The 15310-nt window shown below is 48.7% G+C and overlaps 1 protein-coding gene across 2 annotated transcripts in view; it reads right to left on the bottom strand.

Annotated features, from left to right (window-relative positions):
- LOC100123199 (probable G-protein coupled receptor Mth-like 1) overlaps window positions 1–15310 on the bottom strand; it is a 169867-nt gene that overhangs the window by 23141 nt on the left and 131416 nt on the right. For both annotated transcript variants that reach the window (XM_008211684.3, XM_001606761.5), the window contains exon 5: window positions 8098–8282. In XM_008211684.3, coding sequence (XP_008209906.1) covers window positions 8098–8282 — 185 coding nt within the window. The remainder of the gene's footprint in view (window positions 1–8097; window positions 8283–15310) is intronic.

Here is a 15310-nt window from a genome sequence, read left to right on the forward strand (position 1 = left end):
CGCGTGCGCTCTCCTTAAAAACCTTCTAAATCACGAACGGCCTCCGTCCCAGAACCCGATACGTTCCCTCTCGCATCGCGTAATAAAGACCCGAAAAAAGAACCCACCGAGAGAGACGCGACTTCTCTTCCCATTCACCGCGAGAGCAAACAGTCATAAATACGAGCAGCACGCGCAGGCCCTATACATTAGACGTCCGAAGACGAATGCAGCGTAGCAGTCGGCGATGTGTGACCCACTTCAGTAGTATGTGTGTCTGTCGTCGGCACGTGACCCAATGCGGCGGGCTCGGCTTATATGACATAATCCCCGAAACCCGTTTCTCGGCGACTTGTAACTTTCACGGATCTCCCTGCTGCCGAATCGTTTTCGCTTTTCAAACGCCGAGGGATATACCGGTAGCGGGCCGATTCTTCTCTTTTTTTTTCATTCCCTTTCTTGCCCGCCTCTCTCTCTCTCTCTCTCTCTCTCTCTCTCTCTCTCTCTCTCTCTCTCTCTCTCTGTGTTCGTCTTGTTTCGAGCGGCTTTGTGTGCTGATGCTCCGGTCGTTTCAGCAGATTAACGCGGGGCTGATTTGATTATCGTGCGCTGGAAAGATGCGCGGGGATTGCCGGTGAATGGGGCGCATTGTTTGTTGATCTCGTATGAAAAATGTTCGGAGCTCTTTTTTTGTGTCGGCTTTGGAGGATGCGAAAGGGTGAAGAAATTCGGTTATTCCCGGCGCATTGTTGCGCATTAATACATTCGTTTAAATTTTTCATGGAGGCTCATTGTGTGCGTAAGTATTCATCTGCCTTCGGTTCAATAAAGACGTCTCATGCGTTTATTACACCGAAGATCGGATCGCCAAAACCAACTATGAAATCAATCGAATCATCGCGTAAGAAAGCGAGGATCTTCCTGCAGTCCTTATTCACATTTCAATGCTGATCCTCGAGAGAAAGCTCGTTAGGAGAATTTGAATTTCCACTCTCGGACAATAGTTAAAATACTGTAGGGGGGCTGACGGCGTCGCCAAATATCTTGGGAAACTTTCGAGCCACGCATTTCTCATCCCGCCAATTTGCACATTTTACGCTCGCTTTTCTTCCGCAGCTCTCTCACCCTTATACAGACTGCAGCTATAAGCGCGGAGGCGTGGACTCGGGGGGGGGGGGGGGGCGCGTCGAAACTTTTGCATTTTCAATCGACCCGAAACCCCTCCGTGATGCGCACTCTGTATACAGTCCGATCCGTAATTTCTTTAAATACCGCGAGATTTCGCGTGGGAGTAAACTTCGCGAGAGATTACAACTAGCTCTCCCTCTCTCTGCAGCCGCTTCGGGACGGGATGATCAAGTTTTATCTGTTTGGAGGTCCTCCGCGGCGGAAACGAAACAGAAAAAATTCAAAGTCTTTTCGGAGGGCTGAGCGTACAGCGAGTAGGGGATACAAACTCTCTAAATTTCCAAGAGTGATTTTTTCACTCTAAAAAGAAGTAATCAGTAAGATCACTCGAGTTTGAGTCATAACATGATCCAAATCACTCTTATAGAGTGATTTTCTATCACTCTAGCTATAGAGTCATAAAAATGACTCAAAGTAATCGAGTGATAAATTTTTCCTGCTCTGAATCACTCGATGCTGGAGTGATGTCGCACGGAAAATAATGCAAATTTAAAAGGTATAAATTGACTTATCTAATAATCAGATGTTTAGTTACATTATGAAAGTATTGCTGATTTTATTTATAAATAATTGTTCATATATTATTAACTTTAGTTAATATGTAAAGTAGTCGATATATTCGATCCGAAAGTCTGTGTACACACGAGTCCTGTTTGGATGAGTGGTTAGTGTACTCGACTGTCAAGCTGGGGGTGTCCAGGTTCAAATCCCGTCGCCGTCAAAAAATTTTAATTTCCCTAATTATCTATACTAAATCAGTACATTAAGTAATAATAATATAAATGCATGAATAATAAATTAATAATAATACGAACAATAAATGAAATAATGAGTTAATAAATAATGAATCTAAAATAATAATAGTAAAAATAATTAAATTTTTGAAAATTTATCTTTTTTTAAAAGTTACTCACAGCGTGATGATAAACATACATTTTTAATTATTTTTAGGTTAGGCTTGTAGTATTAGTAGAAATATCATGTCACTCAAGGATTTGAGTGACATGAATCACTCTTGAAGAAAATTACTTTTCACTCTATTCCGACTGGCTCTGTTTTATGTTCCCAAAAGAGTGATATTTGACTCTATTAGAGTGATTTTTCACTCTTGTACATTTAGAGAGAAGATAGTGTAGGTATACGTAGGACTGGCGACGCGCCGCCAACACACAGCGCTATCTATATTCGCCCAGTTTTGGCGACTCGCCAACAATAGCTGTTTCACCCGGTTATATCTCACTCCCCATGGCAACCCATAACAAACATAAGTGAATTATGCCCGCGCGTGCCGTTCGATGCTTTAGCGGCCGCCGTTATACCCGCTCTGTATAACGCTGTATACTGCGCGGGAGAGAAATCGGCGGCTGCCGCGCCGCCGCACCTAATGTTATACCCGGGAATGCTCGGACAAACTGCGCCACTGTAACATTGGGATATATCTGTGCGTCTTACGGCAGAGACTCCTATATGGAAATTTATCGTCTCCGCGCAGCGCCAGAAGTAAAGAATTGAATCGTTTTTCTCAGCTTCGCTGTTTTTCATATCATCCGCGCGCGCTGTAAAAGTCGAGCTATTTCACTCAGCGAACAGCTGTTGTAAAGGAGCCTTCGTGCATCAATCAAAGCCGCTCACGAGATGAATAAAAACCACCGGCGAAAAATAATTCACGAGTCCCTGCACCGACCGACCATCGATAAAAACGCCGTAATAAAATACTTCTCTTCTCTCGATATTCGAAAGCAGTTGTGCTTGCCACTACGGTGCTTCGTATGCACACACCCTCGTATGTATCTATAGCAGTAGTGGTGGCTCTTTTTTTCGGCTCGCGATTTCGCACTTCCCAAATTGCTTCGCGCACGCGACCCGCCGCGTGATTTGCAAGCGCGTCGAAGGCGGCGGAGGAGCGCCGGATAAAGAGAATGAATTGGCCGAGGCCGATCGCTCTTTCGTTTATTGAACTTTATTCGGTGCGCGTATGTGTGATTCATCGCGCTTTTGACTGAATTTACGGAAGCCGACTCGATCGCGTCGGTTTTATATAGTGAAAGGATTTTTCGAGATCGAGGGGATTTAGAAATGTTCGAACCATCAATTGTTCCATCAAACCAAATCACCTCTTGATGTGCGAATCACGCTCGCTTTTTCGCTAATTGATACTGCCGAAGTACGGTCGAAAGAAAAGCTCGGCCGCACCCGAGACGAGGAACGAGTACGACCCCAATGATCGTTCTCTCCGATCCACTTTCCCTAAGGCCAATCAACCGAGAGAATAGGATGTGCTCAAAGAAAGCTGTTTGTCATGTCTCGGTATACTGAATCTTAAGTGGACGCAGCGAAGAAAATAATCATAGCCTATTCCCAGGATCCAAAGCACTACTCTCCAAAGTATAATTAAAACCAAAGCGGAGCCGAACACATCCAGTGTCAGGACGCAGTCAATCAATCAGGCTGGAATTCGAAATAATTGATCGATATTAAACACCCGGGACTAACAGGCACAAAAGCTCCGGTCCCTTCGTCGACGCATTCCTTCAGTAGTTGGCGACGTTAATTGTATCAAACTGTTTCGCGAAACGACCGGCACATTCTTTTGTTTATTAGGCAGCTTTCAAGCCCCTCATCATATACGCACAGATTTGCGAACACGCAGTACTCCAAAGCCCGGTGGAAGAGTCGTAATCCGAAATAAATTGCCGCCACGCTGTGCTAGCCCTCGATTTTTCCTGCTTCGCTAAATCCGCCTTTATCTCTGCGTCTCTCGAGTGTTCCATCATATCCTACGCCAGAGAGAGAGGAGAGAGAGAGAGAGAGAGAGAGAGAGAGAGAGAGAGAGAGAGAGAGAGAGAGCGGCACAGCTCGTCATCATCGACGATTTCGCGTGGCCGCCCGGCAGCAATCATCCCCTCGAGAGAACGAGACTCTCGAGTGGCCCGCGCGCGCGCGCGCCTCGGCAGGTAGTAGATCGTCTGCGCCGGGGCCGCAGCTATATTGGGAGCAGCGCTTATCGTGCGCCGCGCCGGATTAGATAGACATGTGCGGCGCGTGGAGAGTTGCTGCTGAGCCGGCAGCTATATACTACTATATACGGCGCACTTGACCCTATACACGCACTATACCCCCTGCGAGAGACTCGGCGCGCGCCTTGTCGCTATTGTCGGCGGTTCGAGTGCCGTGCGTTGTTCTGCTGCTGCTGCAAGTGCAGTTTGATTACTAAGCGGAATGCGCTGGTAGCTTGATTGATGCCGCTGATAATTGTGGAATGAGTTGGCGCGGGGCTTCGACTACCTGGAACACTACTACTCGTTATTGAGCATTACCGAGGGGCTCGTATACGTATTGCGCACCCTTTGAAGATCCGAAATGTTCTTTCGAGCGTGTTTACTAATCACTAAATTAAAATATACATCGCTAGCGAGAAGATAGCATCTCACGCACCTCGCACAATGCGATTCATCACGATGTGGACCATTATGCCCGCAAGTTGTACATTATGCTCAATACCATTGTCATAGACGCATAATGCCTCGGCGCGCGTGCGTGTGAATCGGCAACCAGTACGACGCGTGTAAGTTTCGAGCATTACCAAGCAGCGGCAGCATATTCCACAAGCATCCCGCACACGCACACACACGACGGCTGGGGTGAACTGTGCCGAACGGAGAGCCGTTCGACTAGTCATGTTGCACTGATGGGCTAAGGGTGCGATGCGCGCGAGCGTGTATGGAAAGCCGGCTGTAGTCTGACTGGCGCCAGGTTTATCTCGTCCACCCCATCGTCTATCTTTGCTGCCGCGAGGGGTGTCTGTGTGTGTGCGAAAGCTTTCAGACTTTCGCTTTCTCTGCCTCGAGCCGCCCCTCGCGATTTTCGTACGGGGAGAGAGAGAAAAACGGCGGCGCCCCTACTTTTCGTTCGGCTTTTAATTGTGTTTACGTTTATTTACACACTCCTCTCCCAGCAGCAGCAGCGACTGGCTTTATCGACCTTTGCGCCTTTTTTCACGGCGCTCTTCTTCTCTCGCCGTCTTTTTTCCGCGAGAATTTTCTCCGGCTTGCTGCGCGTTTGTCTTCTCGCAAGAGAGAGAAAGCTCGAGGAGCAACGATTTTAATTGCCCGTGAATCAAGCTCGTTTGTTCCGGCCCCCGCGCGACCGCGCGTGTTTTTAGTTTAATTGATGTATACGCGGCGCCGGGTGAATTATTTTTCTTATTTCTGCTGCCGATTCTGCTAAGTACGCTCTTTGCAACTTTATTTATCTCCAATTCTGACGATGAGGGACAGGGACGCTGTATACGGATTTTATGTGCGGGACGTATAAGTTTGGTACATGGTACCTTTCTGACAGTTTATCGCCGGAATCACTTTGCGCTAGGGGAGAAATGTCGCTGCTGGTTGTTTTCTTCGTCGAGCTTCGTCAAGCTTGCAGAAATTATCTGATTTATATACATACATCAGATTATCTGTAGTACATAGATCATTTAATAACAATTTTCCCTAAATCTGAAATCAGCTTTCTCTCTCTCTCATACGAAAATAAATAATCACCGTCCGCAAGCGAAGGACAAAGGGGTGAATCATAATTAATGGTACTCGCGTAAAAACCCTCCCTCGCGCGTTAATTTTTCTCCGTCAAGAGGCTCGGCCGAGAAAAATCATCCTTCATTTCGCGCGAACTATGCCATTATATCCCCTCAGACGCAAATAAAAAAGCCACCGTATATCTCGATTTTATTTTCCCGGTATAAAAACGCGCGCGCGTCACCTTCTTTATCTTCACAGCGACGACGGTGGTGGCGATTGTCGAGCGTATAGGCTGCAGTTTCTTTCTCCCACGGGACGCCATTATCCTGATTTAGCATCGCGCAGATGTAAGCCAGGATAGGACGTATTGGCTTTTGCGCCGAGCGCGCGTCTACCGCATCATGGCCGTATCGAGAAAATAGTCGAGGGATATTCGGAGATAATACCGGCGCTGCTGCATCTGACAAGGAGCTATATGCAGAATTCAGCGAGAGATAAAAATTTACTGCCTGGGGTAGAGTGCTTCAGTTCGTTTCTTCTTTTCGTCGGCGGATGGAGATTTGCGAATTCGCACCCGCGATGCGTGAAGAATCGATGCTTCGAAAGGGGAGTTACTTTTGGGCTGCCACTCGTGATTAAGATCGTTTATATTTTATTCGCTTGTTTAAATAATTCACTGAAAGCTCGAGAAGAAGCGACAACCCAATAAAGGAATACTCTCAACAATGGACCTACTCCCCACGATATTATGTATGAACCGTTCGCATATAATGCTCGTCATTATTGTACCCAATTTCTCGCCCGATCGAGTCAGATATATCCATCATTCGTCGCATACAACGCAATGAAAAGCTCCTCCGATACGAGAATAACGCGGCGTAATAATAAGCCCAGAAATCGTCTTCGGAAGCCTCCGTTCAATACACGCACCGACAATACCGGCTAAGAAAGTCCCATCCACGAAAAAAAGGAAAATCACACGCCGAGAGGGAAACAAACCCTCTCCACACGACCGAGAAAGACAAAAAGCGGTCGCGAAACCCAAGATGGTGTACAAAAGGTAAGATTGGTATCTCCCGCGCGTGCAAAGAAGGGAGAAGAAAGTGCGGGAGTGTATAAGAGAGAGAGAGAGAGAGAGAGAGAGAGAGAGAGAGAGAGAGAGAAGACTCATTGTAGCGAACAATATCAGCAGCGCCGGATGATCCTCCGTCGAACGGGGCTGCGGCCGCGCATTATTATAAGCCGATATCTCTCTCTCTCTCTCTCTCTCTCTCTATATATATATATATATATATATATATATATATATATAGAGAGAGAGAGAGAGAGAGAGAGAGAGAGAGATGAACGAGAGATTTATGCATTCTCCGGCCGTTAATGGCCTTTTCCCCGACGACTTGTACGGCCGTCGCGTGTAGGAAGAGCGAATCCGCGCGTCGTCGGCGGCCGGCGTAATGCGAATTATCGGCCCGGCGATTTTATGACGTAGAATAACGCACATATACATATACATGCGCAGCAGCTGTACTCGCAGTAATATACGAGGATTGCGTACCCGGTGTAAATATACAGCACGTAGGAGCTGATCATCCGTGTTTGCGGCGCGCGGTACTGTGTATAGCTATAGACAGAAGGAGAGCTGTATTAGGAGACGACGACGCGGTGTTGGACTTGAGGTTATTGACGTACCCACACGAGGTCGGCCGTCTCTGTACGCACACATCGCGTGGGATTGCGCGCACGAGCTGTGGGTGCAGTTGCAGCGCGCACAGTAAACAGTCCATAACGAGAGCTTCCATCAGCGACGGATTGACTCGCAAACCTACTTCGCGGGGAAATAATAAAGAGAGGCTCGCTTCCCCGCAAGCTCTCTTTGCGCGAGTTCACGCGCTAACGCGCGCGAGGCAAGCCTTTGTTTGATCGGCTATACGTGAGGGCAGCAGAGGCTGTTTGTGTTTGTCTAATGTGATTGCCATGCGAGGGATCACGCGGTCAAGATTTCGCGCGTTGTGGCTACTGAGCGTGGGCGGAGTGTGTAACGTTGTGTGTATCTGGGTAGTTCGATGAGTTCGGTTGACGCTTGATGGATCTCGATCGACCGCACCTTCATATGATTCACTACACTGGGTCACACGAACATGCGCGTATTATACATTTTCCCAGAAGCAAAAACGAATTCATATTCGTTATCTAAAAGCGCAGCGATCTTGTTTATTCGATCTCGCAAGCTCGGAGCGGAAGACGAACAAGTCGAGCTACTTTGATATTCTAAACGCGGAATCCGAGCAGCGAAGCTCTCTCCAGCGATCTAAATTAAATCAAGCCACGTGTCCGCTGCAGTGGGCACCCGCGATTTACAATTTACGATAAGGCAAGCTCGCGCGCGGAAGAGATCAAAACGCGAGGTACTTACCAGCAAACCAGCACATCTTCTGGCCAAAGTGAGGCCTGAGGAAGGTCTCGCCAGGCGTCTCGGGAAGATTGTCGAGGAAGATGGCCAGCCCGGCGACGATGAGCGGACCGCCCCAGGCGTAAGCTCCGTAGAACCTCAGTCGCAGCAGCTCCTGGCCCTTCTCCAGACTCGCCGGTCTCAAGTCCCTGTGAACAGCAAAAATAAACGACGCTCGTTAGATTCCGACGATGTAATTATATATGATGTGTTATACAAAGGGCGAACTAAATGCTAGGATTTAGACTCGATGAACTTCGGACGAACTGCGGTGATAATCCCTCCGGTGCGATTTCATTGGAATAAGAATAGAGTCGAGCGAGGAGCAGAGAGATTTGCCCCGGAATAAGGTCTTAAATGAAGCGCATTTTAATGCCAAGATTAACGGTTATCAATTCAGATTGATGGGGAGGGGTAGGGTTCCTCGCTTTCTTAATCGCGCCTTATGCGCCTCTCGCTTTCTCTGAAAGCCCCTTATTAAACGCTCCGGGCCACGCTGTGATTCTTTACTTTTGATTTACGATCAATTAGCCGAGAAAAATGCACGATGTGGCAGATTTCGTTACTACCTGTGCGACCTCCATCGTATGTAATCAAGCGATCGATCGCCTCACGCACACGGTGATTACGAAATAATTGTCTGCGCGAACGAATAATTCGCATCAGCGGCATACACATACGAAATCAAAGCAGCAGGGCTATATATGTAGCAGCGGACGACTGTTTATCGCAGCGATTTCGCCACCGGCGCGCGTCCATTAGCAGCCAATGTATATACATTCTAAATCCAAACTAGATTTAACAGTCGTCGCATGAGAGGGCCCACGCGGCGCTAATAATTGTCCGGTAACTCGCTCCGAATGATACGCGCACTCGGAGATATGCATATGCATTATCGGTATATACATATATAGTATAGCGTCGGCGGCAGCGCAGAATTTCGCCCTGCTCTAGCGCGCTAATACGAGAGCCGAAGCGGCTAATTAATGAATGCAGGCCAAGGGGTAGGGAAAGTGCGGGTAGGTATGGGTAGACGCGCGCACGTCGCACTTTCGGTGATTTACCGCATGACGAAACGAGGAGAGAGAGAGAGAGAGAGAGAGAGAGAGAGAGAGAGGCTATATAGGCAGCAGCGTATATACGTAGTGTAAAAATGAGAGTGAAACTGAAGGGGTGAGCGACGAGAGGGCTAATCACGTGTCAAGGACATTTGTGGGAGTGAGTGCGCACGGCTCGTTTGTAGGCGGCCGTGTAATAGGAGCGGAGTGCGGAAAAATGCGCGGAACGGGAAATTTCCATCGGGGGATCGCTTCGATAATTAAAAGTTGCGAAAGGGTTGATCCCACGCGAGTTACCCTCTAATTGTATCAATACACACAGCAACGGGGGTGACATATCGTTCGCACCGCATGTTTTAATTTAATTATAAAGTTTATCTAATATGCACGTCGATCGATAGCTTTGCGTTACACTCGATCACCGCGTCCAATCTATGATAATAATTTCATAACCCATCAAACTCTTCGGAAACGATCATAAAACATCGTGCACATAGTCCAGTGCAACGTGCCAAAAATTCATAACCCGTAAACTATTGAATAATTCACGTTTACATCATTGCCCCCACGGAATACTACGCTCGATAATTTATACTACAAGCCGTAAACCCGCGGGAAAGAGAAAGAGCATGTACGCATACGTGCATAGAGTTACGAGCGTCAAACACACGGACAACCACATTCCCGATCGGCCGATTTGTCGCCGAGTTTTTTTTTCCCTCCCAACACGCGCACACCAGCGAACACTGTCAGGGCTGTCGATGCAACCCACGTGCGCAGACGGAAAGTTCGATTAACGCGGATTGAGCTAAAATCATAATTGCGTTAGTCGCCAGAGCGACGCGCGCGTATGCGGGGGCTCGCGGGTCACGTACGCTCGGCCATTGGATTTCGATTTCCTGTAAAGCTGCGTTTACAATCCAGCGGCCGCCGAAACTTCCGCTATACGTGACACGATGTGCCTGTCGGTCGGTTGACATTCTTTTTGCTGTGCTTTGTTTCGTTGTGTACAGGAACCGCCCTGCGTGTTGCTGAATTTTTCGGGTTGTTGCGCGGCAGGAATGCTCTACGCGTGATTGGATTTTCCTTGCGAAAAGTAGCTCAAACAACGCAATTATAAGCGAGCAAAGAGAAGTTGGCTATACATAATTTCTCGTCGAAAGCGTTCACCCCTAATAGCCTGTCCTCCACGCGAGCAAGAGACGCGCAGAAATAAAAAGAGCAGCAGGAACATCAAACGCTCGGCAAAAATTGAGCCAATCATCCAGTCAACAGCAGCGTGTGCATGGGGAGCAACAGTAGCACGAGTCTTGTCGACATGCGCCGGCCAAGAGAGTGAGAGAGAGAGAGAGAGAGAGAGAGAGAGAGAGAGAGAGAGAGAGAGAGAGAGAGATCGACTCGGCACCGCCGCGATATAAACACATAATCCTGTCCTGCACGCATAAAAGTGTGTCCCTCGTGTGCGTGCACGAGCACCAATGAGTACAGCGCGAATCTGCACGCGAGCGTGAGTCTCTGCGCTGTGCTATCCTCGCGTGGTCTAAGCGCACGACGACGAGGATTTATTAGGCTGCGCTGAACACGAGAGAGTGAAAACATCGTCGGGCGGTCAAGGCTCCGCGTGTTTTGACGCATTTCGTGCTACTGCTGCAGTGTCTTGTGGTGTAGTCGGGTTTCGCTGAAGTGATAATTGAACGTCGTTGCGAGGCTACTGGTCTTGAGACCGACTTTTTTTTGGTTCCGGTATAACGATGACTTCGCGCTGGTTATATACGTTGTAATTGCAAGCGTTGCACGAATCTTTATTAGACGTGCTGCCGAGCGTATTACACGGCGCGTAAATTGATAAGGATTCGCGAGAAATGGCGATCGAGAAAATACCCGCTCGCGCGTACGATATCTGGAACGACTCTCGATTGCGCCGCAACACGTGAACGTATAACTCACTCGGACGTACTCGATCAACGAGTTTTTACGCGGAGGAAGATCTCTCGAAATAACACCCTCTAACTTGAAAGGAAAAACTAGCTTCGTAAAACCCTCCATATCAAAGGACGCGCGAAGGCAAAAACTTGCGAGTCTCGCTCTCGAAAACTTTTGTCACATCTAACCGACATACTCGCGCGCAAAGCGTCTTTTTCAAAGAGCCTCGTAAAGAATATAACCACCACGCATTCCGCTCGCGCGAGCGTAAGTAACCCATAGAATATGGCTCTCGCAATTTCACGGATACTGGAAAAAAGGAGGAGCGCGAGAAATATTTTGCACTGCTTCTCTTTTAGCGAGTACTTGCACACAGTCGATCCTACACCGCCGCGTCATACATGCCTATGGGCCCAATGCGGACGCATGACTTTTGTCCTGTTATGGGCCGCCGCAGTTGCCGAGAATATTACGGGGCGCAATTACGCGCCTTTACGAGCCCGACGATTATGCCGCGCGGCTGCATGTATACGAGAGAGAGAGAGAGAGAGAGAGAGAGAGAGAGAGAGAGAGAGAGAGAGAGAGAGAGACGCTTTAGCGAGAACTTACGCCGCCGACAGGCAGTCGTCGAATGAGATTGGATCGAGAAGACGCGCCGAGAGATAGTGCGGAGCATTTTCAAGCGTTGAATAATTTCAGATGCGAAACCGATCTGGACGAGAAACCGATCACCGGCCGGTATATAACGAGCGGAATTTTTCGAATACTCAGCCAGCTTCTCCGTATATGTACCCCCGGTTCGTCGCGACGATCAAAGCCGCGTGTTTTCCGCGCGCGTCGTGATACTCTCTGCTCGTCGTCGTCCCCCTGCGCTAGCGCTCGAGAATATGGCTCTTCGTATAGGCGCGTTAATTGCGCTCGAGTAGAGAGATAATTGTCCTGACGTCGCGCTGCGACTTTCCATTTAATTAACTTTCCGCGGGCTTATACGTTTTCCGCGCGAGAAAACACGCGCGCGCGTCTATCCCGGGAAGGATGACGAGGTGTACTGCAGTATCTGTCGTCCTTGCTTTTTTGGCTTCGAATTCTGCATTTTTTATATACCGTTATGTCCAGGGGTAATGCGAAGGGAATAATGGGAGTAGACTCTTTTGTTCGGCAGTTAATTTTAATTTTCTCTCGTGGAATTAAATAACGGGAGAGCCACTGACTTGATAATCGATCGCGAATTGTTCGGGCTTTTATAATGCCTCGATCGTGTGCTAGGTGCTGCGAAAAAGCGGATTGCAGAACTCGCGAGCGCGTATTTTTGCCTCTTTTTTCTCAAACTCATATCCCGCACGTTCGCCGCGCGCACGCGGCAATAATCGAGTTCTCGTCCGATTTATCGGAATGTGATTAAGCCCACTGCTCTAAAGCAATTTTTTCGCGAGAGAGCTCGCCATCGGAATAAAAATAAAACGATCGACGACGGCGTTTGTTCCCCGTTTTATTTTCCGACATCTCGCGCTTTTTTCACTAGAAGCAATGCGAAGCTTCGATCTACCCATTTTACTATTGTTACATTGTTTCTCCATGATACCGAGCATTAGCTCCGCTACACAGTCTCGCATCCTAATACACCGCAACAGCCAATGAAGTGAGCGTAATCAAAGTTAATCCCGCAGTGCTACTTTTAATATCCGCCAACGTCAGCGTCAAGCCTCCCAAAAAACTGTCCCCCCGACTCCCCGCTCTCGCATCCGTCTGCCGCTCTCCGGCATCCCTCCGAAAGCCCTTCGCACGCAATAAACTGCAGGACGCACGTACAGTTCGCGCACGACCCTCCGTATCAAGTCGTACTAACAAAGGCGAAAGAGAGCAGCCCCCGAAAAAGCACTGCCAGGCGAAATTACGTCGATATTTAAAACAAAAAATACCCGTCAGTCAGTCAGAGGATGCGGGTGGTGCGTGCCATGCATATAGGTATAGATAAAGCTCGCACGGTGTTGTCTCTCTCTATGCCGGTGCGCGTTTACTGCAGCCTCCGGTCTGAAGCTTGCGCGATACGCACACACAATACGATATAGCCCGGCGCGCAGAGCTTCGCTCGCCCTTTCTCTCTATACGCGTAACGACCGCCGTCGCCGACGTTAAACAGCCCAGACAATGACGAGGCTTTACGACGCGACGAGACGACGCTGCTCTCGCTGCCGCCGCCGCCGCGCGAATATACGCGCGCCTTGCAGAAAGGGTCGACGAATTTAACGGCCTTGAAATTTCTCTAATAATCGGCTCGATAAATTTGCGCGCGAGCTAAGTGGCATTATTAAAAGCCGTCGTGATAGCGCCGTTATGTTGCGCGTGTACATGCCGAATCTTTGGGGCGCGTGGACTCTACACGCAGGGGTGTATATAAGTGCCATAAAGTGTTAATAAATATTCTGAAACCACCGCATAGGCATTTTTACGATCGATATTAAAACCAGCGGACACTTGTTTACCGTTCTCGTTCACTCGTCGGCCGAACCGCAGAACATTTGTTTAGACGAGAAAAAAAGAGAGAGCCAAACTTGAAAATTTTACCTGGGCACGTTGTTTACGCTCTTCCCGGAGCTACATTTACTCGGGCACATCGGGAATAATAAAGACCGCATTATCCAGCGCGCGAGCGCGCAGACAAATGAATAGCGGCTGGAGAAGCTGCAGCTAAGAAAAAGCCGCTGCTGGGTACACGTAAAAAGATGAAAAGCGCCGTGTCTTTACCTTTTCCGCTTCTTCAAATTAAACGGGCGCTACTCCAGAGCAGAGCGGCTCTAAACAAAAACGCGAAGGAGTATCTCGAAATGTGTGTGTGTGTGTGTGTGTGTGTGTGTGTGTACAGACAGTAGGAGCCAAACGCATAAATATACATATAGGAGACGCGGGGAGGTGCGTGTACCCCCAGAGGTGCTAATTGAAAGGTGAGCACTCGCGGCCCTCTGCGTATACATCAGCCGGCGCGGATAATGGAATGCCGCGGGACAAAGGTCGGGAGATAAGAAAGGGAGCCATAATTCGTTTTTTCTACTCTCCCTTCCCGAGAAGTAAGAAGAAGAAGTCAGGGTTATATATTATTACGGCTGGGGTTCATGCGCGACTACGTCGTCGCCTCATTTCCTGCTCAGCTAATTGCGCATCGCTGCTTGGCTTTCTCTCCTTCTTTTGCCGCGGCGGCCTTCCCCAGGGAATATAAGCTGCACGGAATCGCGAATATATACACAGGATAAGTCGCCACCGCAGCGAGGACTGGCGCCAGGGTGTCTTTAATGGGCGGTCCCAGCTCCTCTTGCCAGAGAGAGAGAGAGAGAGACTGCGTTATTGATTCTTCTGCGAGCCAAAAGTTGTATTGCGTTTTCCATTGAATTCTCGCGTCAGGCCATGATTCAAAGTGAAAAATAGCATATACAGTTGTGTAATCGGTGACTTACACCGGTAATCAAAAACATGCGGCGGCAGGTTTACAGTCGTACTTACGCTGCTCTCGCATGTATGCGCGAGAAAAAGGAATAGCACTAATAATCGCCGTACAAGCTCATCATCGGCGATAAATTCTCTTAAAGAGCCCATAGTCCGCGCGCGCGCATACGAGCAGACCCTTAATCGCGACACTATGCTCTCCCGTGACTAGCACAGCCCGGCGGTCTGCGGCGATAAATATCAGTCCCCGCACAGCGCCAGCTATACAGATAAGGCGAAAGTGCCTCCGCAGCTCTCGTCATCTGCGCGCGCGCGGTGGGTCGACGATTCTCCTCTATTTGCACGCGCCTGCGTAGTTATATATACATGTATACCGGACAGTTTATATCCCCCTTCACCCCTTGCTCGGTTCGAGAGACTCGTCGGATGATTGCGGATAGGAGATGCGCGGCGCTATGGAAGGCTCGAGGAACTGCGGAGGATTAGCGACTATGAGCGTATAGAGGATGTTTATCGCGGTTTTATTTATGGACAACGCTTCCTCTTATCAGGAGGAATTCGGAGGATACACCATCACGCTATTGGGATTATTCGCGGGCGAGCTCGCGGTTTTTCCGGGAAAAGCTTGACAAATCGCCGGAGCGAGTGGTAAGTCGAAGATTGGCGGCAATTTTACGGTTATGGGCTGTGTTGCGCAAGCTGCATAAATAGAGGGGTTCATTAATCGCACCGGCTAATGCTCTCTCTCTCTCTCTCTC

The sequence above is a fragment of the Nasonia vitripennis genome, chromosome 2, assembly GCF_009193385.2.
Source record: "Nasonia vitripennis strain AsymCx chromosome 2, Nvit_psr_1.1, whole genome shotgun sequence".
NCBI lineage: Eukaryota > Metazoa > Arthropoda > Insecta > Hymenoptera > Pteromalidae > Nasonia > Nasonia vitripennis.